General features: G+C 39.3%; 1 protein-coding gene and 1 long non-coding RNA gene across 4 annotated transcripts in view; one reads left to right on the top strand and one right to left on the bottom strand.

Moving 5' to 3' along the window:
- The window catches only part of LOC144196315 (uncharacterized), a 106,485-nt gene extending 91,751 nt beyond the window's left edge, over nt 1-14,734 (bottom strand). The window contains exon 1 of the long non-coding RNA XR_013326238.1: nt 14,670-14,734. This is a non-coding gene — a long non-coding RNA (uncharacterized LOC144196315). The remainder of the gene's footprint in view (nt 1-14,669) is intronic.
- LOC144196314 (uncharacterized) overlaps nt 1-23,491 on the top strand; it is a 77,433-nt gene that overhangs the window by 36,588 nt on the left and 17,354 nt on the right. For all 3 annotated transcript variants that reach the window (XM_077716335.1, XM_077716334.1, XM_077716333.1), the window contains one exon: nt 1,251-1,363. In XM_077716335.1, the coding sequence (XP_077572461.1) occupies nt 1,251-1,285 (35 nt within the window). In that variant the 3' untranslated portion in view covers nt 1,286-1,363. The remainder of the gene's footprint in view (nt 1-1,250; nt 1,364-23,491) is intronic.

Raw genomic sequence — 23,491 nt, 5'->3', positions numbered from 1 at the left:
TGCAACTACAAAAAAAACAAGTCTTGCCACCTAGTCAACGCATTGCAGACTTTTGAAACCTATTAAAATTGACCATTATTGTTCCCATTAGACTTGTGCACCAGTATTCAAGGTTAGGATCAAATAACTGTGTTGTCCTGATTTATGTACCCGTATCAAAAATGACTCACGGCAGATTGCCTTTCCATTGCAGTCATACACATGAAGACACTGCAGTGTGTCGTGAGGGAAAAAAAAAATCCCAACGAATGCCAAGGGCAGTGACAAAGCATCACCGCATGACAAGCTGGGAGGAGACCGGGCAGTCTGACAGGAAAACTCAATAGGTGGATAAACAGCTTCATGTAAATGAGTCAGATATTCTGATCCGTTGGGCTGGATGAGCAGATTAATGGTATTGATGAATCCTAATTAGCGTCACGCCTAATCAAACGATGAATGCAGGTTGTTGTTAAGGAGGCGCTATGTGCTTAAATAGACCCAGGGGCTGGATAATACTGTACCGTATTTTCACGACTATAAGGCGCACCGCATTATAAGGCGCATCCTCAATGAATGACATTTTTTCCATATATAAGGCGCAAGAGAAGACAAATTTAAGACTTTGAAGTGCGCCTTATAGTCGTGAAAATACGGTAATTGCGATTGACTTCCAGATATGAAGCACTCGCTACACAGTCACCTCTAGAGCCAGCCATTGTTGATGTTTTGGATTTTTTTTGTATAAAATCTTGCAATGGGGTAGGAGCTATATGATGGAAGATTTTGTAAACTAAGATGGCTGATCTGCATATTTAACAGTATTGTTTCAGTTCAGGCGTTTGTGGTTTTTTAATATCCGACAGTGGTGGTTTTTCGCTTTTGGTTTTCTGTTTTTTCCATATATAAGGCGCACTGGATAATAAGGCGCACTGTCTATTTTGGAGAAAATTTAAGACTTAAGTGCGCCTTATAGTCCTGAAAATACGGTAATAGCCTATAAGTCATGCAACCAATGAGGAGGTCGACCACGTCAAAGTGTAATGGACTGAGGATGACAAAAACTGGTGGAAAAAGGAGATGAAATGACTCCACTGCAGCCTTCCCGCATGTTTGGATCCCCGCTTCAATGTTTTTACACCTCCAATTTGAAGCAGCGATGGGATTAGTTGGTGGGATTGTTGGTGTGCATTGTGCGCTGACAGGATAGACAGTCAAATCCCTTTTTCAGCCACCACTACTTATCCTTGTCCCCGTGTTGTCTCTTTCAGGCAGAGGCGCCTGGCTCCACATGCATGTAATCTAGGAGACAAGGAAAAATGAAAGGAGAATTCCGTGTGGATGAAGGCAGCAGAAATAGGATGACGAAGAAGAATCAGATGAGGTAAGAGGGAATAGTTGGGCGGGGGGGGAAGTGTGGGAGGGATCTCAGTTTGAAAAAGAAGCTGAACTTGGCTCCAAAGTGGGCCTTGTGTTTGACATTGGCGTTTAAATTATTCATCCCCAAACTTCAAGCTTGAATTATTGATATCTTTAAAAAAGAAACAAAGGAGCGCGGGAGGCATGATGCAAGATGGAGAAAAGATGTGGGATTTCATCATTATGCTGTTTTATGGCTAAATGAAATCTCCATTAACTGAACATTGTGACATTTAAATTAGATGAAAGCAAGTTGGTTAGAAAAATGAAACATATTGAATATGTGCAACTTGAATGAAGTCATTAGGTGGATAGGCTGTATGTAATTTTGATTAATAATGACAATATTACTCAAAATATTTCGATTAACTGTGCTATTTAGCCTTAAAATAGGTAGAAAACATACATCATCGTTTTCAGTATCGCGGTTTGTATATTTGACCACTAGGAGAGTGCATCAGTACTAAATAGTATTATGAATTTCATGTATATTTAGATACTCGCATGCTTTGTCAGCATTTCACTTAAAGCTCCCCTGGTGTGTTCTTTATTATCATAATATTGCTGAGGCTCTGTAGAGTTAACACAAAAAGAGAGATGTGCTATATTTTGTTTTCAATCTGTTGTCCATATGTTCTCTTTATATAATTTAGCAGCTCCTCTCTTTGTGAATTATAGCGTATGTCCACAGCCCACACACACAAAGACACACACAAATAAGTGAAATTATTCTCATTTCATGGTATTTTTTTATTGCATCTGGTCTATTCTGGCATTGCAGTAGTTTACTGCACTCCAGTTTGGACGGAATCCGTGGTGTATGGCATTGAGACCTAGCAACAGAGCATAAAAGCGTATTTTCGTTGGCTGAATAGGCGGATTGATGGAAGGATGGATGATGTTTAGCCTGTGATTCTCTGCAGAATGGAATAAAAGGGACCGCCAGTCTCTTCCCCCCCTCCTCTTTCTCTCTCTCTCTTCTCTCTCTTACTCTGGCTCTGTGTATCTCTCCATCTCTTCCTTTTGTTTACTTTGTTATCCCCTTGCTGCAGCAGCTAGTGTGACGCTTACGTACATTTTTCTGTGGGTGTAACTGTGTATCTCTTCGTATACGTGTGTGTGTGTGTATGTGTGTGTTTCAAAGAAACACGGGGCCCAGACACTTGGAATCATTTAGTATGAATCTCGAGTGTGGGAGGAGAGGAATGTGTGCCCAGATAGAAGAAAGAAAAGTGGAAGAAAAGCAGAACAGAGAGAGGAGGGCGGTGAGTTTTGGGAGATCGACATAAGAGTAGATACACACAGGTGAGCTGGATAGAGGAAATTCGTTTCAAATGAGAGTGAACAGAATCATAAATAGTGTGTAGTGTGTGTGTGTGTGAGAACAAGGTGTCCAATCTTGCCGACTGCTTAGTGTTAATCTGATTTTGCTTGAAATGGTTTCTGTAGGTCTTGGTTGAAAAGTGAGGTTGGAGGGGGGCATCTATTCCTATCACAAGACTGCCTACACACACCTCACAGTGACAGGCGCCCATAGACTAAAATAGATTATTTAAGAAGGAAAGGAGCAGAGTTGTTTTTATTTTTTTGCTACTAAACAGACTCGGATGAATTACAAAATGCACGTCCTTCAGAAAACTATAACCAAATTGCTGGTAGTTTATTGGGTTTAATGCTACTGGAGAATCTCAGAGACACACTTGACTCCTAAACTGTGTTTTACAATAGCATCATTGAGGTTTATGCTTTAAAAAGCCACCTGGGTGCAACTTATTATATTCATAAGACACCAAAATAGTGAAAAAGTCCCCTATTGTTTATCCGGAATGAAATTCTGCAGCTTTGAAGAATAGTTTGGATAACCTTGGATATTTGTATACTTCTACTACCCACTCCAGGACTGTGCTTTACAATTAAATTGTGTTTTTTTTACCCTGTTTTGCTTGATACACTGTAGCATTCACCCAGTAATACTCACACAGAAGACACTTGTATGTGCAAATTTTTGCCTCCCACATTCCCTCCTCTTGCTTCCGGTCTTGTTTCCCAGTCCTGTGCCAAGGCCAGCAACCTTGTACATTCTGCACGAGCATCCCTCACTACTGCGTATGTGTAAATTCCTAAATATGTATCTGTGGGTGTGTGTTTGGGTGGAGGTGCAGCATAGCCACAGACTAGCCTGGACGATGAAAATGAACCAAGGGAGCATGAAAAGGCTAGAAAGAATAGATCCCGAAATACACCTAAACAGTAGAAAAGGGGGAATAGCAGGAAATACTAGTGAGACCCACTAACAATTGGTGTAAATGCACAATGTAGAAAGATGATAGTAAAAAAAAATCATTAATCCAAATGATTTCACCCACCCACATGCTTTAAGCACAATAAAATTTAAAACAACATTAGATTGTATATGAGAAAAGATGCAGTATAGTTAAGACCCAATAAAAAGCCTACAGACCATGAAAAATACATATAATACATGCATGTGTATACTATATATTGTTGTTATCACTTCTCAAGTATTTGTCCACCATGTTTTATAGAGGGAAGCATTTCATGAGTGATAACTGAAATTCACTTTAAAGTTTTCAAGATTAACGATCACCATCATATAATTAATTAGCTATCCCTAGTCTACTGTATACTTTATTCGAGCACTGTGCAGCATTTCATAAACTTCACATCATGTGATGAGGAAAGTGTCTAGCCATGCAAACCTGCAATTGGCCTGCTGACCCAGTTGATGAGCATTGCGTTACAAACCAGGAACAGCAGCAAATCAGCCATTGTTGTCCCTTATCGACAAGTCATGTTACCCTATGGTCAAGACCATCACCAATCGATGGGAAGTATACAACTATATTTCTGTCTTCAGGGGAATTATGCACAGTGGCAACAAATTAAAAAATCTGATGCCGAATCTCAGTTTAATGATAGACGGAAGGTGCTATCGACCAGTAAGGGGTCACAAAATGAACTGGATCCTACTTACCCGTGGGGCTCATGGCAACAAGACGGGCACATTCAATCTCACTTGACCCACTCTGCTTTGACCCTTCACCCACGATCAAGCTGTCCCCGTGTGATCTCTCACCTCCGGGGATCAATAACCCTTGACCGTCGCCTCGGGGGTCTTGGGGTGGTGAGGCTAAGGTTGTAATATCGAAGGGGACTCGATGTAGAATACAAACTGGCACAAGGAGTTAACTTAGGTTAGGTTCACTTCCTAATACTGATATTACGGATTTGTTTCTGGATTAATGGGACTATAGGCACTGGTGTTAACCAGTTTAGAAGTACATATGACAACACCTTTGACATGTGAACCCTGGTGGAAGTAATCTTTTTTAAAGACATATTCACAGCTGCTCGGTTTGGTCCGGAACAAACGTAAAAAGTCTGTGGTGCTCAGCTTTCGGGTTGGTGTGAATACAAACCAGCGATAGATGGAGTGGACCAAACAGCTGGTCCAAGATCAGTACCACACTGGTGGTCTCGGTTTGATTCCATGTGTTGTCATTCCTGTAAAGCATCAAACAGTGGAGTTAAAGCGTTAATATTTTCAGAGCTAATTTTGTCCATATGATCTGCCAAAATGCTAACACATATTTTTTTAAGAAATTGATGTTAATGGCAAATTATCACTTTGTCATTGTAAGAATCAGGCATCTCATGTTTGGCCTTATAATTTGCACAACGAATAGTTTGAATTTGTGTTTTGCATGGTCTCAAATGAGCCACAATTTTGAAAATTAATATGACATTCATTTTCACCGTCTGGTCCTTTTACAAGACGACGACCACGTATTTTTTTTTGCACGTTCTTTTTCCATTCTTTTCATATCTCTTGTTGATGCTTTCACAGACATCTCATGAGAGTTGAGGCATGAGTCAGACTTGTGGCTAGCATCTGTGACTCACAGAGGAAGAAAAGAAAGGAGTGAGGAAGGGAGGGTTGACTAGAATCTAGAAAGGGAACCAAGGGAAGGAAAGGGTGCTTGAGATGAGATGTCCTCCCACCTCTAACCCCCCTCTTTACCCCAATCTAACTTGGCTGGCAGAGATGAGCAGCTGGCCATGAATACATGAACAGCAGCTCTCCTCAACACTGCTGCCATCGCTACTGAAAATAGCCAAAGAGAAAGCCTTCTGCGGCCATTGCTCGCTATCTTAGATGGAAAGCAGGAGCCAGATCAGGGTTGAAAGTAGTCCCAGCTGTGGGCCTTGGCGTGGTGCACTGACGGCAGGAGAAGGCGCAAGTGAGCGAGAGGTGAGCTCAAGTGTCAATAACAGACAAAGGCGTTCGGTCTCTGGGCGAAGACCGCATTGATCAGTGTATCATTGAGGCATGGATTTATTTTATCCATATGTGCAGGCTAGAAACATACCACAGGGCTCCGAACTTCCAAAAGCATTGGCAGGAATCACAATATCGCTGACAGTTAGTCCACCTTTGCCTGTATCTTCTCCTCCTTCTTCGCGATGGTCTCCAAAGTACTCAGGCAAAGAAAGACAAACTCATTTCCATACAAATGGAGTAAGAGCCCGAAGCCCTGAGACCCAATGGAATTGCAAATATTTCATCTTTGCCTGGAAGCTGTGCGCTATTACTCTGCGGCTATTATCCTTTCTCTTTCATTCTTACTCCATTCGCCGCTACACCTTCACAATGCCCCCATGTCTGCGTTAACCCCATACATCAGCCAGTCTTGAAAAATCCTCCCGCCCACTGTTTTTTACAGGATAACGTTCCCATACCTTCTCATTCCATCTGCTCGTTTTATCTGAACACTCCAAAATAACCTCAACTAGAAAGCCAGACCCACTTTAAGCTTCTAATCTAGTCACCGTACGTGATGAACTTGGCTTCAAAGCGCCTCTGGAGAACCACTAACGTCCGCGTGAGTCCACCAATGCCTGCACAGCAGCCTTCCCAGCATCTGCCCATGCAACGTTTGGATGTTCCAACGGGGTAGAACAGCTTGGCTGGCCTCAAACCCGGGCTGACGGCCAGCTGTTGACGTAGTTAGAGATGTAGTTGGTGGTCTTCCACATTGTTACATCGCGCCTTTTGGAACTCATTGAATTTCAAGGCCACTGAGATGGGCATTTGAGTATAGCTACACCTCAATCTAAGAGACCCTTAGGGGCAAGTGTTCTTCCACTATTGATTATTTCCCTTTACATTAACAATTTAGGGTTGATTGACTTTTTCTTTAATTATAAGACCTTTCTTTTCTTGTAGAACTTTTCATTTTGGCCTTGAGTGATCTGAAACTTCTCCTTGCTGGACTTTTAACCTGGAAAAGCCAAACGGCTTCCTCATGCAGACAAACAAAGATTTCTACTGATATTAAGAGCCATGGCCACTTAAAACTCTGTAAACCCCCGCAAAAATGTGGGTAGCATCATTTTCTCTAGTCGTCATTGTTCTTGAAATCTCTCAAAAGTCAGCCAGGAAGTCCTTCACAAGAGTTTTAGAGGCTCTACTCCTCCTGTAGCAAAACAGTATCCACATAACATCAATATTAAACTCTTATCCAATTTCCTATGAAAATTCTCACGAGAGGACATTCTTAAATTTCCTTGGACTCCCTACTGGCTCTCAAAGTTATTCCCAAGAGAAAAGACCCATTCCTCCCCTCTGTTGGTAGATAAGGGAGTCCTTCACATAGCTGATTGCACAAAGAGGAGCAGAGGGAGGACAAGCCAGGCCCCAGATGGACAGTGTGTAATGTTGTTAGCTATAGTTAGCCAATTTAGTCACACTGCCAGCAGCTCCCATTACATGATCTAATTCTCCCCTCTCTAGCACTCTTCCCATCTAATTTGCCAGGGCTCCTCACAGACCAAAGAGAGGATGGGGGTGATGGAGGTGAAAGACAGATGGACAGATGTGCAAGTAGTGGAACAGGTTTTATATGCAGGCCAGCACTTGGGAACTTCTCCAACAAAAGAAAAGCATCAAACTTGAATGATGATATTAATAATTCAGTGTCAGATTTCTTGGGCCAAACTGTTATTCTGAGCCGATAGAACACACTAATACACACACACATAAGCAATGTATGAGTCTTTCACTTCCCCTGTAAACATTTCCCAAACATAGTATGAGCTACATATGAACATTCTTGTGTCAATCATAAAGTATTAATTTGATACAATACAGTTTTAAGTTTAAGGCTTTAAATATGACAGCACACATGCGTACATTTTGTAATACATACTGTATTTCAAAAGCTGAGGGTTGAGATTGTTTTTAAAATGGATTGCAATACATTTTTTTAAGAGTTTTACTATCACAATTAATCAAATGAGTGTCAATCCAGCTCACATTATGATGTTAAATGCACTAAATACCAGTCTACAAAAGGGTGTTGTGGTATTCCTAACCATTCACATAACATATTTCACTCCAAGCTCACAACAAAGTCCCAAATAAATCGGTCACAATACAATTCCGTTCATAATAATGACATTACGTTTTGCTATCAGGCAGAAGCGGATTTACGTGTTCCGCCTGCCACTATACATCACTGGCATAGCTAGAGGAACACAAATTATACGCTGTATATGACAATTTTCAGAGCAATTAAGTGTAACCGGATGAATTCTCCTTGTACACCTGATGATCCCTCACAGGCACAGTGGATGCGACTTACTAGCGTAGACATACGATGAGACTACATGGCTCTTTGTTCGTTAGCCCATGTGTGGGAGCAAGCTGGATGTCAGCTTCATGCCCGGCAGCTTGTGCTGTTACTCAGTCAAATCTCCCCGGGGGGAAGGAAAAGATCGTGGCAGCCTCACAACCTCAAGACTGGGTCAGAGGCGAAGAGACGGTACTGGGGAGGGAGGTGTGATTCCTAGTGGGGCTGTAAAGGAGTGGGGGGGTTAGGTGGTAGGAAGCACACACACACATGAGCATGCATGCACATGGAAAACAAAAAAAGCTTCCTGGAAGACAAACAGGCGTCTGTTTCTTTTGTGTTTTGGATTGTGCGTATGTTGAGTCAAATAACATCTAGCCAGAGGTAATTATCACCTCTGTATGGAACTGTCTGCACTTGGGGGGGAAGAGATGTGGCAGGTACACACCCAACACATTCATGTGTGCACGCTTGTGTCATCATGTCAAGTAAAAACAGCACGTAGTTGTTCAATGGCAGTACAAATCACAAAGGCGATTTGTAATCATATTGTTAAATGAATGGATTTGTGCACAAGGCTTATTTACCAAAGGAGTAGCTTTCCAGTCTAGTTGTGTATTACAACTACAATAAAAGCTATTCTATGCTGTTTTAGTCGATGTTGAAACCGTGACAAAAGAGATAGGAAATGATATGTTTAACCCTGGAATCTAAGCAACAGATGCCAACTTGATGTAGTTTAATTTCATTCATGTTTACTACCAAGATTGCCATCTTTTTGTCGCCACGTGGCATCCTTTGGGAAACGACAAGCAAACACACAAACTTCCTGTGATTGTCAAGCACAAATGACCGACCCCTCGTGCGTTTGCGTGTGGGTGGCACATCTGGCATACTGGAAGCTAATAACCTGTGTGTTTGTGCACATGTGTGTGTCGGAAATCAGCCATGTGCCCACTCAACTGAAAGGGAAAGAATATTTTTAGGGATGTATTTTTTTAGTATCCAACAAAGACAATACTATGTGGACAGATGAGTAAAGGACATGTGCTGAGGAAAAAATAATAATGGAGTACTTTAAAACATAAAAAAATACTTAATGTACTTTTTGAATGCATTTGTGTAGTGTTTCTGGGATATATAGATTCCAGCATTTCTGGTAACTACCAATAAAGCAAAGGTGTTTGCATAGTTGAACGTTGGTACTGACAGACATAACTTTACCCTGTTCCTCATTCTCATAGCACGTGTGTCATTTTAGTCAAGGAGGAGGAACTGTCATCACATAATGTTTCTCATCTTAAATTAGCTGCTTGAGTGAACTGAAGGCAAGGTACTAAACACAAGTTTAGTAATATACTGTATTTTCACGACTATAGGGTGCACTTAAAAGTCTTAAATTTTCTCCAAAATAGACAGTGCGCGTTATAATCCAGTGCGCCTTATATATGGAAAAAACAGAAAACCAAAAACGAAAAACCACCACTGTCGGATATTAAAAAAAACGCAAACGCCTGAACTGAAACAATACTGTTAAATATGCAGATGCCATCTTAGTTTACAAAATTTGCCATTATATGGCTCCTCCCCCACTGCAAGATTATCAACAATGGCTGGCTCTAGAGGTGACTGTAGTGAGTACTTCGTACCTGGAATTCAATAGCAATTACCGTATTTTCACAACTATAAGGCGCACTTAAAAGTCTTAAATTTTCTCCAAAATAGACAGTGTGCCTTATAATACAGTGCGCCTTATATATGGAAAAAATGTCATTCATTGAGGGTGCGCCTTATAGTCGTAAAAACACGGTACTGTTAGGCCCCACTGGCAGGATAAAACAATCTTCTCTGTTTATTTGCCTGCAACAAACTCCCACAACCAGACGCAAAGAGGCGAGGAAAAAGGGAAAAAATGCACCTAGTGGGGTTTAGGATGGGAATGAAAAAGACAGCTGACAAATAGATGATGCCACATTCCCACTCTGACACCCACCAAGCCTCCTGCCGTGTCCTCCATTTTAACTGCTGAGAAAATTTCGAACAGTTCGGCCCACGTTTGTTTTTCTCTCTCTTACTCTTTTCCCCTCGTCCCTCTTTGGCTTCCTCCACATTGGGTTATGTCTGTGTTTATCCGTCTCTCTACTCATCCTCCCACTCTGCGGGTCATTGGACGGGTCAGGACGGGAGTCACGACAAGCTATGGGTTGAAATCCCTCCCCCACCCCCACTATCTGTCATTCATCACATCCCACAGTTGACAGCTACTTCCTCCCACTCGCACCTTCTCTTCTGCAATTCCTATACCTTGCTTTTTTTATGCATACTGCACCAGTCAGTGTACATACTTGAGTTTATTATACAGCAAGGCAATTACTAATTCACTGTAACAGAGCGTTAATGCTTAAATGAGTCAATAAACCCCAAGCCACTATTTTAAATCAATTTGTGACAAAATACGACTCACGTAGGGAGAAGGAATGTAAAAAAAAAGGGATAGGGTAAGACAAAACTAAAGAAAACTAATTAGAATCGGGAAAGTAAAGATATATAGGCTTTGACAAAGGTAGAAAAGGGAATGATGAACGAAAAGAAAGGGTTATAAAAATGACATGAGGTGGACCTTGTAAAGAACAAAGAAAAATGTCAAGAAGGAGAAAAAAATGAAGGAGCAAAGGAATTGAATTGAATGCTTTTAAAAAGATGACAAAAAGATATAAAGAAGATTTTAAGAGATACTTGAGAAGATTACATTGGATGGTAAAAGGCTGTGAGAAGGTCAATTTTTCAATTTTCTACAAAAGAAGATGGGAAAGGGAGGTTAAATTTAAAGGAATAGGAAAGAAAACATGAAAAGATTGGATGACTTTGTAATAATAACAATAGTAATAAAAGGGGGGGAAAATGAAGAAATTTGATATAAGTATGTTTCAAAGACAAAGATATGGAGAAAGAACATGAACGAAGAACAATTGAAATAGGACATGAATGAAGCTCTGAGATTAGGCGATAACAACCATTTTTAAAGAGTTAATGTGTCCTCGTATTGAGAGTCCCCCCCCCCTCCAAACGTGAGATTTAGCGCCACCCTCTTAATGACATCATCGTCCGAAAGCCCTACACTTCACGTGCATGTGATCTCAATGCACCATTCTTAGAATCACCTTCTATTGTGAATGACAGTAATACACAACACATGTATGGAGAAAATGCCTAGCACATGACCACACTAAAGAAAAAAGTTTATATCATCAAGCCAAACCTTGCAATCTGCTTCTTGTAAGACATAAACGGAAAAGCAGTCAAATGATATTTGGCTGAGCGCAGTTATATATAAAAAAAATGTTATCACATTAAGAATACCAGCAGTTTGACCTTGAAATGGTGCCATTTTATTCCCATTATTTTCCTCCAGGGAGTTGAACTGCTTAAATTCATATATACCCAGTAATGGAGGAACAATTAGGCTATAAAAAGAAGGTAAACAGCATTTAAATCATCAAAATATCTACATATTAAGTGGATAGAAGCATGTAGGATGGTTTAAGGTCGACCAGAATCAGACGGGAAGTAAACTAACAACCACTACCACGATGTATTAACTAGGTCGCCTAGCACCTTCGGGTGTCTCAGCAAGTACTACAATTTTCGACGATTGGGGGGTTCACTTTTGTCTGTTAAAAGAGCATTTGGGCTCATTCAACGTTAATCGCTACCTGTTGGATGCTCATTAGAAGTTCTCCGAACTGATTTTTTCTGTAGGCGAGTAAAGTAAGACATTCACCACCATTTTTTTGCAGTGTGCAGTGCAAAAATGAGGTCGGATTGCCCCTATTGATTTCTCAGTGCCGCTATGAAAACGTATGATTCGCTTTCTCCAAAGTCACCTCAACTGGTGGAAATCACTAAACGGTCGAATTACTCCATGTTATATCAAAATATTGTAGATTTACAAGACTTGTGTAAAAGATTCCTTCTGGATTACAAAGGAAACAAGAATTATAATTGCAAGGAGCAAAGAAAGGGGCCCTGGATCCCCCTTCTTTATGATGAATCGTCAATGGTTTTTGCACTATGCTTCAAACCACAAACAATTGTTCACTGTTCCACCCAAACCAGGCATTCTGCTTCAAGGCTAACAATCCCATTTCTTTTTAAATAAATGGCATGTGTACTTGAAGTATTTTCATCTAACCTTTCATGAAATACCTATTCACCAGATATATATTTTTTGTCATTTGGCTGATAACTGTTGTCCAGAGCATTTTTTTCTTCTTTTAGTGTACCGTCATAGTCGCCTTGAGCTCAAACATATTTTACCAAGATATAATTCTTGCAAGAATTGTTGGGTTTTGGCACATGTTGTCATCCCCTAAAAGATTATTAATCTAAAGAGTTCGAAGAAAACTATTTAATTAAACAGACTCTTGCACCCAGCTTTCATCAAAAATAATATACTTGCTTCTCAATGGCCTGCGTTTTGGATTTCACCAAAAAATTCTCCATCAAAATCGACATGTGAGACGATAAGTTTATCAATTTGTTGCCTGACGTAGATTTTCAAAAGGAAATCAGTAGGATTCAGTGAAAAACAGACTACAGACACTATTAACACAACATATTCCAAGAACTACTATTTTTGTAGAACCTTCATTTATTTATATACTTGAGTAAACCCTATGGAACTGTAATATATGATTCATACTCCATTTAAGTTTATTATTAGACTGTACTTGGGGTACTCTGTAAATGTTGTTATAGCAACTTTTTTTAAAAAGGAGAAGTAAAAATTGCTCAATGACTTAAAAGCAAAAAACTGTTAACTAACACTTGGTATTTCCGTCTTGCTCGATTGTTTCATATTCATTGACTTAGACCAGATGAATGAGACCTTTTGTATGGCCTACATTTCTGTTCAAATATGTAATGAGTATTTACATACCAGACGTTTCCAGAAAATTATACATTTGGGACAATGGTTCTATCTAACAAATTCATTGAAGTATAAACATTGAGAAAATCGTCATAGTTCTACAAGGGAATCCCCTTCTTAGAGCTATCTGCAGTACATCATAAGACCTTTATCAGAGGCCTTCTTCTTCTTTAGCGATTCCCAAGAAGTGCCCCATCAGACTACTGAAGAACCACATGTGACCCCAAAGACCCTGGGGGACGTAGAAGTTCTATAGCAAAAGGTTAAATATCTGTCTCCAACTCCCTGCCAAGTCTGTCAGAACTGATGAAGCCCCCCCATTGGATCAGAGGTCTTAGAATCTAGACTCCAGATGCTCTTGAGTCAATCTTTAGGACAGAGTCTGACCTGAGAGACTCTCTCTCTAGTTTTTTTAGGTTGAGTCACTTTCCTTGCCATACAACTACCACAGGAAAAACAAATATTCGTAGCAATGGGCGACAAAAATCTCATCTTTTGAGTTTTTGAAGTAGCTGTTTTCCAAAAGTTACTGAGTTCGTATTGCACAAAACTTCAGACGCCCACAATCTACCTTCATTGTGAACTTTCAGCATCAAATCTGCATGAATGTATATGAGCTGTCCCATGATGAATCCTCTGAGTCACCTCATTACTTTTTAGGTTGTGGTTTTATCATCTCTACAAAGCTAAGCCAATAGAAAATCGGCAGACTATTTGATTTCTGCGTAAACACAGTATATGAACAACTCAATATGGGCAGCCAGACAAAGACACACACGAGATCCAAGCATTTTCTTCTATGATTAATGCAATATGACTCACTCACCGTGACCTAACTTTGCACATGCACATCATTGCATATCTGTACTTATTGCACTCACCCACTCACACACAAACACGTTTCAGAATGTACATGTTGTCCCAGTCAAAAGTCAAATGCCTTTTGTGCATTTAATATGTCGACACTTGATGTTATATTCTTTTCAAGCAAGGCTTGGTCTGCTTTCTCATCAATGTCTGATATTTAACAGCCTTCTGTCATTTTTGGGATGCTTCCGAGTTGAAGGCTTGACGTAGCATGAGTCGGCAAAAGAAGGAATTGAATGTGGGTGATCAGGAATTCATAATTGCTTGTAATTCCACTCATTTTTTTTCTGGGCAAGTATAAACAGTCTTACGAATAGTTGCCATTCATATGAATGAACCCCCATGTCTGTAGTGCCTTGAGACAAATGAGTTATAGTAGAAAAGCACATGTTTTTAGTCGATCCAGCATCTAAGTCTGTCTGGATAGAGGTCAAATACTAATGTATTGCATCTTTTGTAGAGATCCAAGCAAATTACCACATCAGAGCAGATGATCTGGTCTATATTACATTGATAAACACAAGGAAATAAGTATCATCTTTTGTGCTGAGTTTTTGGAAGAAACAAACTATAGCACAAAACAGGCACCAAGGAAACCAATACAAAAAAGGCTTTACAATCATACAGTTGTTTGCAATTATCCGCGACAGACCTCGGCTGTTGAAGAATGTCTATTGACGTGTCACAGATTCCTTGTTTTGATGCCTTCTATCCAAAACATTTTATTTTGGAATTAGGGTTTAATCTAGCAAAGTACTGTATTATCACGACTATAAGGCGCACTTAAAAGTCTTAAATTTTCTCCAAAATAGACAGTGCACCTTATAATCCAGTGCGCCTTATATATGGAAAAAATCAGAAAACCAAAAACGAAAAACCACCACTGTCCGATATTAAAAAAACACAAACGCCTGAACTGAAACAATACTGTTAAATATGCAGATGCCATTTTAGTTTCCAAAATCTTCCATCATATAGCTTCTCCCCCACTGCAAGATTTTATACAAAAAAAATCCAAAACAACAACAATGGCTGGCTCTAGAAGTGACTGTGTAGTGAGTGCTTCATACCTGGAAGTCAATAGCAATTACTGTATTTTCACGACTATAAGGCGCACTTAAATGTCTTAAATTTTCTCCAAAATAGACAGTGCGCCTTATATATGGAAAAAATGTCATTCATTGAGGGTGCGCCTTATAATGCGATGCGCCTTATAGTCGTGAAAATACGGTAGTCCTTTTAAGGCACTTTCTTTGGGGCGATGAAGTTTGTTATAAAAGTAGTAAACTTAATCAATCTGCAACTCTAAAATTACATTAAATTAAACAGTTAACCCATCATGATCAATACCCTTCTTGCTTTTCAAAATGATTACACAAACGGCAATTATTCTTCCGGCTGACTTTATTTCTAAGCAGTGGCTGTAATTATCCCCCACTGCTAGATGTGATACATCCAGGTATTCACAGTGGGTACTCTTGCGAAGATAGTATATACACCCCTATCTTTTGTGTGGAAGTAATACGCCATGTTGTATATTTTTCCCTCTGCATTTTGTCACTCACAGCTGCTCCAGTTACAAGCAGGCCCGATGGCTAAATTAGTTTCAGCAGCAGCAGGGATCAGAGTTGTAGACCCCTAACCTCTGCTAGGATTACAGAACCCTAACCCCCGTCGCTCCACTGAGGGCTTTGAAGTTGCCCATGGCTTTTCCTTTGCTAACGCCAACCGACTAGCAATGACTGATGGGCTGCCCCTTTCACCCATCCTCCCTAGTGTTCATCCCTCACTCCCTTTTTCAGTTATCTCTGTCACTGGGATAAAATCAGCCTACTGTTTTGCTGTTTGTCTAAACTTCTTTTCGTTCTTTTCGTGGCTGTTGCCTTTCTAAACCCATAAAAAAGGTGCATGTGTTAGTTACAAAAAGTATTTTCTACAGAGGACAAGTCCAACTTCAACTTTAATGAGGATACGGTGTAATAGACATGCCAAGCTAGTGAAAGAAGAAAACACTTTAAGGTCAAGGAACACTGTGCTTGAAAAGTAAGTTAATGATTGGCTTCCCAATTCTTTTACCAAAATGTATTGTGAAGACTTTTCTGGTCTAGTTGTTAAAAGGCAACTGTGAATTGGGGAGATAGTTAGATGGACAGATAAAGGACAAATTCCTTATTCGAACTAAAAGAAACGTCTCAGGCAAGCATTAACGCATGCTTAATGTCACCGTTTTTCCTTACTTCATTTTCTGCTTTACCTGATTTTTCCTCTCCTTTCCAATCTCATGTTCCATATTCCATATTCCATCCCTTTCCACTTTTCCCCCCAGGATTTTTTTTCCTGTCTGCCTCACACATTCCTCCGCCATGACTGAATATGTTTACATTTGACATCCCCTGTACCACAAAACTCTAGCACACGCATACATAACACTCATGAGTTCAGCTCCTGTACCTCTAAATCACATAAAATTACAGAAATATGCGTTAATTACTCAACTCTGATGGAACACATTAGCGTATATTAAGAGAAAATAGAGTTGATAGCTTGTGAAGTATAATATATAACAAATAAGAGTACTTTTATAGTAGGATACTGCATTTGTATTTCGATTTTGGGGGTTTAAAGGCATTTGAATGCAAAAAGAAGCAAAAAAGTGTGTTTATGTTGTATATACTGACTATACTATGTTATAGTCAGTTGCTTTTTCATAAGGTCATCTTTTTATCATAAAAGGATAACCTTTATTTGTTCCTGAATGCGTAAAGAAATGGAAAAAGGTGGCAGAGTTGTAGTTGCTTCACAGAGATTTATGGTCTTATTACAGTTGGCAGGAAAGTACTGCGATTTGAAGATGAGATGCCAGGAATACATGATCCGTGATTAGTTGATTTTAATCTTTAAATGTACATGCTGAATAGTACACCTGAGTCATCATTGATTCTATTTGACTGAGTCATAGCATGACGCCTTGAATGCAGTTAAGCTAAAAGAAGAGTGGAGAGATATAGCCTTGGTCAATTTCTACTTTTGTGCCTTTTTTTTGCGAAATGCTGCTTTAGACTTGATGGACATTTTATCTCATTTTGATTTGCTTGTTCCTCTTCTCACTTTTTATCCTCTGCCTTGCATAGAGCTATTAAGTAGTTTGCTTTTGTTTTTACTTGTACTTTTAGTTAGATTATTCCGCCTAAGTTAGTACCGTATTTTCACGACTATAAGGCGCACTGAATTATAAGGCGCACCCTTCTATGAATGACCTATTTTAATTTGTTTCCATATATAAAACACACTGGATTATAAGGCACCGTCTATTTTGGAGAAAATTTAAAACGTTTAAGTGCGCCTTATAGTCGTGAAGATACGGTACCCTTTATTTTTTATCCTTTTAGATTCCAATTGACCTTCTGTCAAAGACTTTTTGTTACTTTTCATGTTCGACTATGTTTATGGGTTCAATGAATAATATATTACACATTTCTGGTCGGTTTTTTTGCTTTAGGGTCCAACCTTATTCCCAGATAGCCTTCAGCAACCCTTACGAGGATGCACTGTATAGAAGACGGACCCTTTTGGTAGTACAGTACTTGAGTATATTATACAATTTCTGTAGTACCGTATTTTCACGACTATAAGGCGCACTTAAAAGTCTTAAATTTTCTCTAAAATAGACAGTGCGCCTTATAATCCAGTGCGCCTTATATATGGAAAAAATGTCATTCAATGAGGGTGCGCCTTATAATGTGGTGCGCCTTATAATACAGTGCGCCTTATATATGAAAAAAAGTCATTCATTGAGGGTGCGCCTTATAATCGTGAAAATACGGTAATTTAAATCATCAAGGCCAGCAGTAAATGACTAGTCAGCAAATTGATGTCATTGTCAGTAACGTCATCTTTGCGTATGTTTGTCTATGACAGGCCTTTCTTATTAGCTTAATGTTTTTATCATTGTGTGCCTTTTGATAATTGTCCATTGTTGACGGGCCTTTCATATTTCCTTTTCAATGGGATGACAGTAATAGTTGGCTTGATAACAGTAATCTGCTATTGTTCCATGGTAATACCCATGACTTAATGTAGCTCACACACACAGAAAGGAGGGGCACTAGAGGATGATTGATCCCGCCATCCGCTCACTTGTCACGCCAACTCTCAGATGGATCGGCGGCTAAATTACATAGCGTAACGGCAAGTGTGGTGAATCATTTTCTTGCAAAAAGACAACCTCACTTCCAGGAAAGATCCATAACAAAGCTTCCGCCTTTTCCCAATGCCAATGACGCTTCCCAGAAAGGAATTAATGTAGTGGATAGAGGAAAGGGGAAAGGATGGTTAAGGCTGTTTTTTTGAGATGTGTATTTCATAAGCATTAAAAAAGAAGGGGGTGGAGGGGTAGGATAGAAGAATGGTGAGCTCAAGGTTGAGGAATCAGGAACTGCACTTTGCTCCCCGCCCCATGACGCCCACGGCAATATCGTCGCCGCAAAACAACCACCCACACCTCCACCCATGCACGCTCAGCGCTTGCTCGACCTTCTGTTCGTTGCAACCAGAATGCTGACTTTCTAGGCCCACCCACTTCTAGGCTTATTCGTATATACGATAAATAGGAAGATGTAGAACAACTTCCAAAAATTGTAAGGAAATGCCATTGTGGTATTTAAAAATATCTCTCCATGTCTGCAGTATAAGAAATTCTGGTTTCATGCCAGATTTCATTCACAGGCAGGAATCTCCTCTTACTAAAAATATTTGTATATTTTCCACATGTGAGTAATTAGACGTTTTTGGAAATAAAATGTCAGTTTCTGGATATTTTAAGCATAATGGCTTGCTGGAAAAGAAGCATGCTTTACATTCTAAAGTACAATATCATCATAATGTATAGATTATACAACAAATTGACTCCAGAACTGTTTTCTTTATGTAGAAGATCTTAAATAATGTTTAAACAATCCTAAACTTCTCCTTAGTTGACGTTTATTTAGAGAATAGTAGTCATTATTACTTTAGATAAGTAAAAATAAATTTTATTACTATGGTGCTTGAAATAAAAATCACAAGAGTTCCTCCAACTTTATTTCCTGGCCCTCTCTGTGTAAGGTCAGCCAAGTCCACAGGCCAGAAAAGAAAGAAAATCTAGAGGTTCATTTGTGTTAGAGGTTATCACAGCAACCCAATGTCCAAAGGTAAACTCCCTGCTGAGTGGGCCGACTGAGCGGGAAGGCAAACAGAAATAGTGTATTTGCCTTTTTACGTGGAAATCAATGGGCCCAGATGGCAGCTCACTATTTACTCCACAGCTCTATGACAAATGTCCTAATAGCCCCACAGGTAAGCAGAACTCCTCCGGCCCTTCTCTTCCACTTGAACCAATACAAAGGCTTGTTTTTTTTTAAAATGGCCTTACTTATGGGGGTTTTATGTAATTTTTGTCAGACAGAAATGATTCACATGTGAATGTATATGGTGGTAAAATCACATTATGTGCGCACAAACAAGTTTCCGACTAAAAATGTCTGTAAATGAAAAGACAGGTGTTACGTGTGTGTATGTGTGTGTGTGTGTTTGTGTGTACCCAAATTGACTGACAGGGATGAAATCATGCGTGTACACAAAGGCCGAGATGTTGAAAAAGCTTCTTACGATAAAAGTGGAACTTGGTTGGGGGATTTCCGCTCACAATTGGAAACCCTAACCCCCTAACCCGAACCCTAACCCAAACCCTAACCATTTTGTATTTAAACACACCCTAACCCTAACCATTTTGTATTTAAACACACCCTAACCCTAACCATTTTGTATATAAACACACCCTAACCCTAACCATTTTGTATTTAAACACACCCTAACCCAAACCCTAACCATTTTGTATTTAAACACACCCTAACCCTAACCATTTTGTATTAAAACACACCCTAACCCAGGCATGTCCAAAGTCCGGCCCGCGGGCCAGTTAAGGCCCGTGGACAAATTTTTACCGGCCCGTGGCCTCTATCATGAAATCAATAATACACGGCCCGCCAGCACTGTTGACCACAGTATAAAATACATGAGTTCATTATTTTTTTTGTGATGGTCAAAATCACAGTTTGAATATGCAGTGATCATTGTTTTGTTTTCAGCACTGTTCCTACAGTGAGCATATAATAGTGAATAATATGTGATGTTTTACATGAACTTAGATATCCTTGATAGTTTTCTGATTTTTTTGTGGTTTGTGATTTCGGTAAAAACCTAAATGTAAAAAAAAATGTAAAAGTATGCCATTTGTAATTAAAAAAAATCCCAAAAGTTAATTTGTATTTAATGTTAATGGTTCAAAGAATGTCAGGCTAAATAGTCGGCCCGCACACATTTTCACCTTACCAAATCTGGCCCTCTTTGCAAAAAGTTTGGACACCCCTGCCCTAACCCTAACCATTTTGTATTTAAACACACCCAAACCCTAACCCTCACCTTTTAGTGTTGATGTTCACTATGAAATTTTGCATTCAGACATTTTTGGGTTTTTGTAATGTCACATGACACAAACAGGTGTTCATTTGTTGACACACGAGGCCCTAGCCATGGCAGTAGAACCATAGCATAACGCGTCAGAGACCACCACGCTTTCGTCATTTGATAAATGCGCACAAAACACGTTTGTCATCAGTATTTAGTACCATAAAAAACAGCCGGTGTCAGCATTGCCGTGACATGTTATGGGAGGCCAGATGTCCTTGTCTATTTCTTTTTGTCGCATATTACATTGTGTCTAGAGTACATATTGAATGTGAAAAGGAAGATATTTACATTGAATTTTCATGAATATGATCAAGGTTGGCATTAAATATGCCACTTAACATGATGGTGTTTACAACTGGTGTTAGAAAGTGTAAAGAATGATGTGTATAAGTAGCGTTTCAATGGAAAAATGATTTTTTTTTCAAGTTTAAACGACAGTTTTTCGCATTCTTTTCGGATTTTACCTGAATGTAGTATTAGAAACCACCAGTAGGCAAAAAAATACATTTTTCTAATTTTTAATCACGTGTAATCAGTAACATTTAATGTTAAAATCATCAAATATTATGTCACATTCTCAATTTTCATAATTTCTTTACCCCATATTGCTTTTACAGACTATATAGACTAATATCATGTTAAAAATAGCTTGACAATATATTGTTAATGTCTCAATACACTATACTATTTTGGGGGTTCCCTACAAAGTAATGATTTCTTAGCACTAAGGTTTCCCCCCTTGACGAGAGTGATATGTACTCTAAAAGCATTAAACTCCCAAAAAAGCAAAGAAAAAATAACGCCAAACACCCCAATGTTTGACATCCCCTCTACTCTCTCCATTAGTGCCCCCATCACTGCCTCTCGTAGACCCCAATGCTCCTCCCACACTCTTCCCTCTTTGTGCATTCCTCTGTGAGTGGGTGGAAAGTTCAATGAGGATGTGGGAAACCCTGAAGGGCAGGGAGGGGGTTCAGGGGGGAAGGGGGGGGGGGGTTACCTCTTCCAAGAACAAGAGCTTGTGTGAAAATCAAGGGAGCCTCTCTTATGAGTCAGTCTCTCCCTGCATAGTTGCGACATTGCATTCAAATGTGACCAACATTTTAAATACAGCTGAAACACTGCTCCCCCCTTTTTAGTACTATGTACTAGTATTGTTTTGTTAAGCATAGTTTCCCTCAGCTCAAATACTACCTCAATGAAGGCTTCTTCATAAGGAGGTTACATTTGATGAGAGAAGGACCTCTACTGGTTTTCTTCTGTTTGTGCATTGATTCTCGTTCTCTTCAAAGGGTAGATTGCTATTAATATGGAATTTACTACTTGGAAATACACACAAAAATGCAATTTGTACTTCTTAAGTTGCTATTGTATGTCTAAAAATCTATTTGTCAGGGTTTTATTTTTAAAAAATCAAGTGCAGGTTCTCAAAAAAGTGCAGCTAGTTGTAATCTTTAGACCAAGGGTAGGGAACCTATGGCTGTGGAGCCATATATGGCTCTTTCCATGGGTGCATATGGCTCTCCATTAACCTGAGAGGTAAAATATGCAAATCACTGGTGAGAAAATGAGCCAATGGTAGCGACACTGGCGTTGACTTACTTCTAGCACCACTTTAAGCATAATTTTGTTTTTCAAAACTCTTCCGCATTTATAATCTCATTGATACTGATTGATTAGCAACAGTATAACAATGTTATCAAAATAATTCAGAGACTTTTTGTACTTTGAAAGTGGTAAAATGACCAAAAAAATCACATTTTTTTACTTTTCAACTCTGAGAATGACTCTCAAGAAATAACATTATTAAATGTGAATTGTTTATGGTTCTCTCTGTCAAAAAAGTTCCCGAGCCCTACTTTAAACCATTATTGGGTTCTTCACAAGATGAACCAAGAAACGAGAAGTCATTAATTCACTATGTTTAACCTGTTAACAATTTTTTTGACCTTCTTGTGGTAAAGAATACCAATGGTTTGTTTAATTTGATTAATAAGTGACACTCAAAAGGCATTAAATAGCAAGCAAGTCATTTATTATTAGAGCTGTTTGATTCCTTTTGTTTGCACAGGCTTTCTTATTTTCTTGTTTTATAAGGCGTACACGTTTTGTTTTTTTTTCAACTTTACTTGTTGTGTTTGCGAGTTTGGAAGCCATGCAGGAAGTGGTGGGCACCAGTAAACTGTATTTCCCTTTCCTGTCTCTATTTTTCTCTGCCCTTTGGCTACAAACACAGCTCCAATCTACCCACCACACACCCACGTGGTCAGTGGGAGATGTTGTACCCTTGCTTGGAATTTTAGGACAATCTGTTTAAATGGAGAATTACTTTTCTTAGAAAAAAAAACGCAGTGAAGTGTGTCTGGAACGGAAGCGTAATGTTAGAATTAAGGGTCTGATTTAATCTATACTGGTTGGGATGAATTCCACGATTGGACTCATCATTAGCATGTGATTCTAAAAGGCATATAGTATTCAAGTTTTGCATAATAGGGCTTATTGGGTATCACATGGTCTTCCAAATAATAGAGATAAAAAAAATGGCAAAAAAAAGGGGCTATAAGAAAGTTACACTGTTTTTGTGACACTCGTATGTCAACACAATTTGTTGCCACATGTTTTGTAATTACAATACTGTATATAAGTATTTATATATGTTAGCATTGGGGCATACAACCTATAGTTAATTAAAGAAGGATCATAATTTTTAAGTTTTAAAAACACCTATGTATAGTGAGTGAGTGGTTGGCACGTCCGCCTCACAATTATGAGATCGAGAGTTCAATTCCCAGTGTAAAGTTTGGATATTCTCTCTGATTGTGCCTATGTGGGTTTTCTTTGGCTACTTTGGTTTCCTCCCCACCCCAAAAACGGCTAGTTGAACCCTCTAAATCGCCTCTAGGTATGAATCTGAGCGTGACTAGTTCTTCGACTCTTTCTGCCTTGTGATTGGCTGGCAACCAATCCAGGGTTCCCCCTGTCCACTGCCCATATTTGGTTGGAATAGGCCCCAGCACCTCTACAAACTCTTGTTGAGTTAAAATTCAATCTGAAAACAAAGTAAACCAAAGCAATTTGGAATATATTTGTTTTCTACACTTTCATAGAAAATCTTACATGAATTCAGATGAGAACA

Source organism: Stigmatopora nigra, chromosome 5 (genome assembly GCF_051989575.1).
Source record: "Stigmatopora nigra isolate UIUO_SnigA chromosome 5, RoL_Snig_1.1, whole genome shotgun sequence".
NCBI classification, from domain to species: domain Eukaryota; kingdom Metazoa; phylum Chordata; class Actinopteri; order Syngnathiformes; family Syngnathidae; genus Stigmatopora; species Stigmatopora nigra.
Note: the sequence above shows the minus strand (reverse complement) of the source record. Positions and strands in the feature narration are given on the sequence as shown.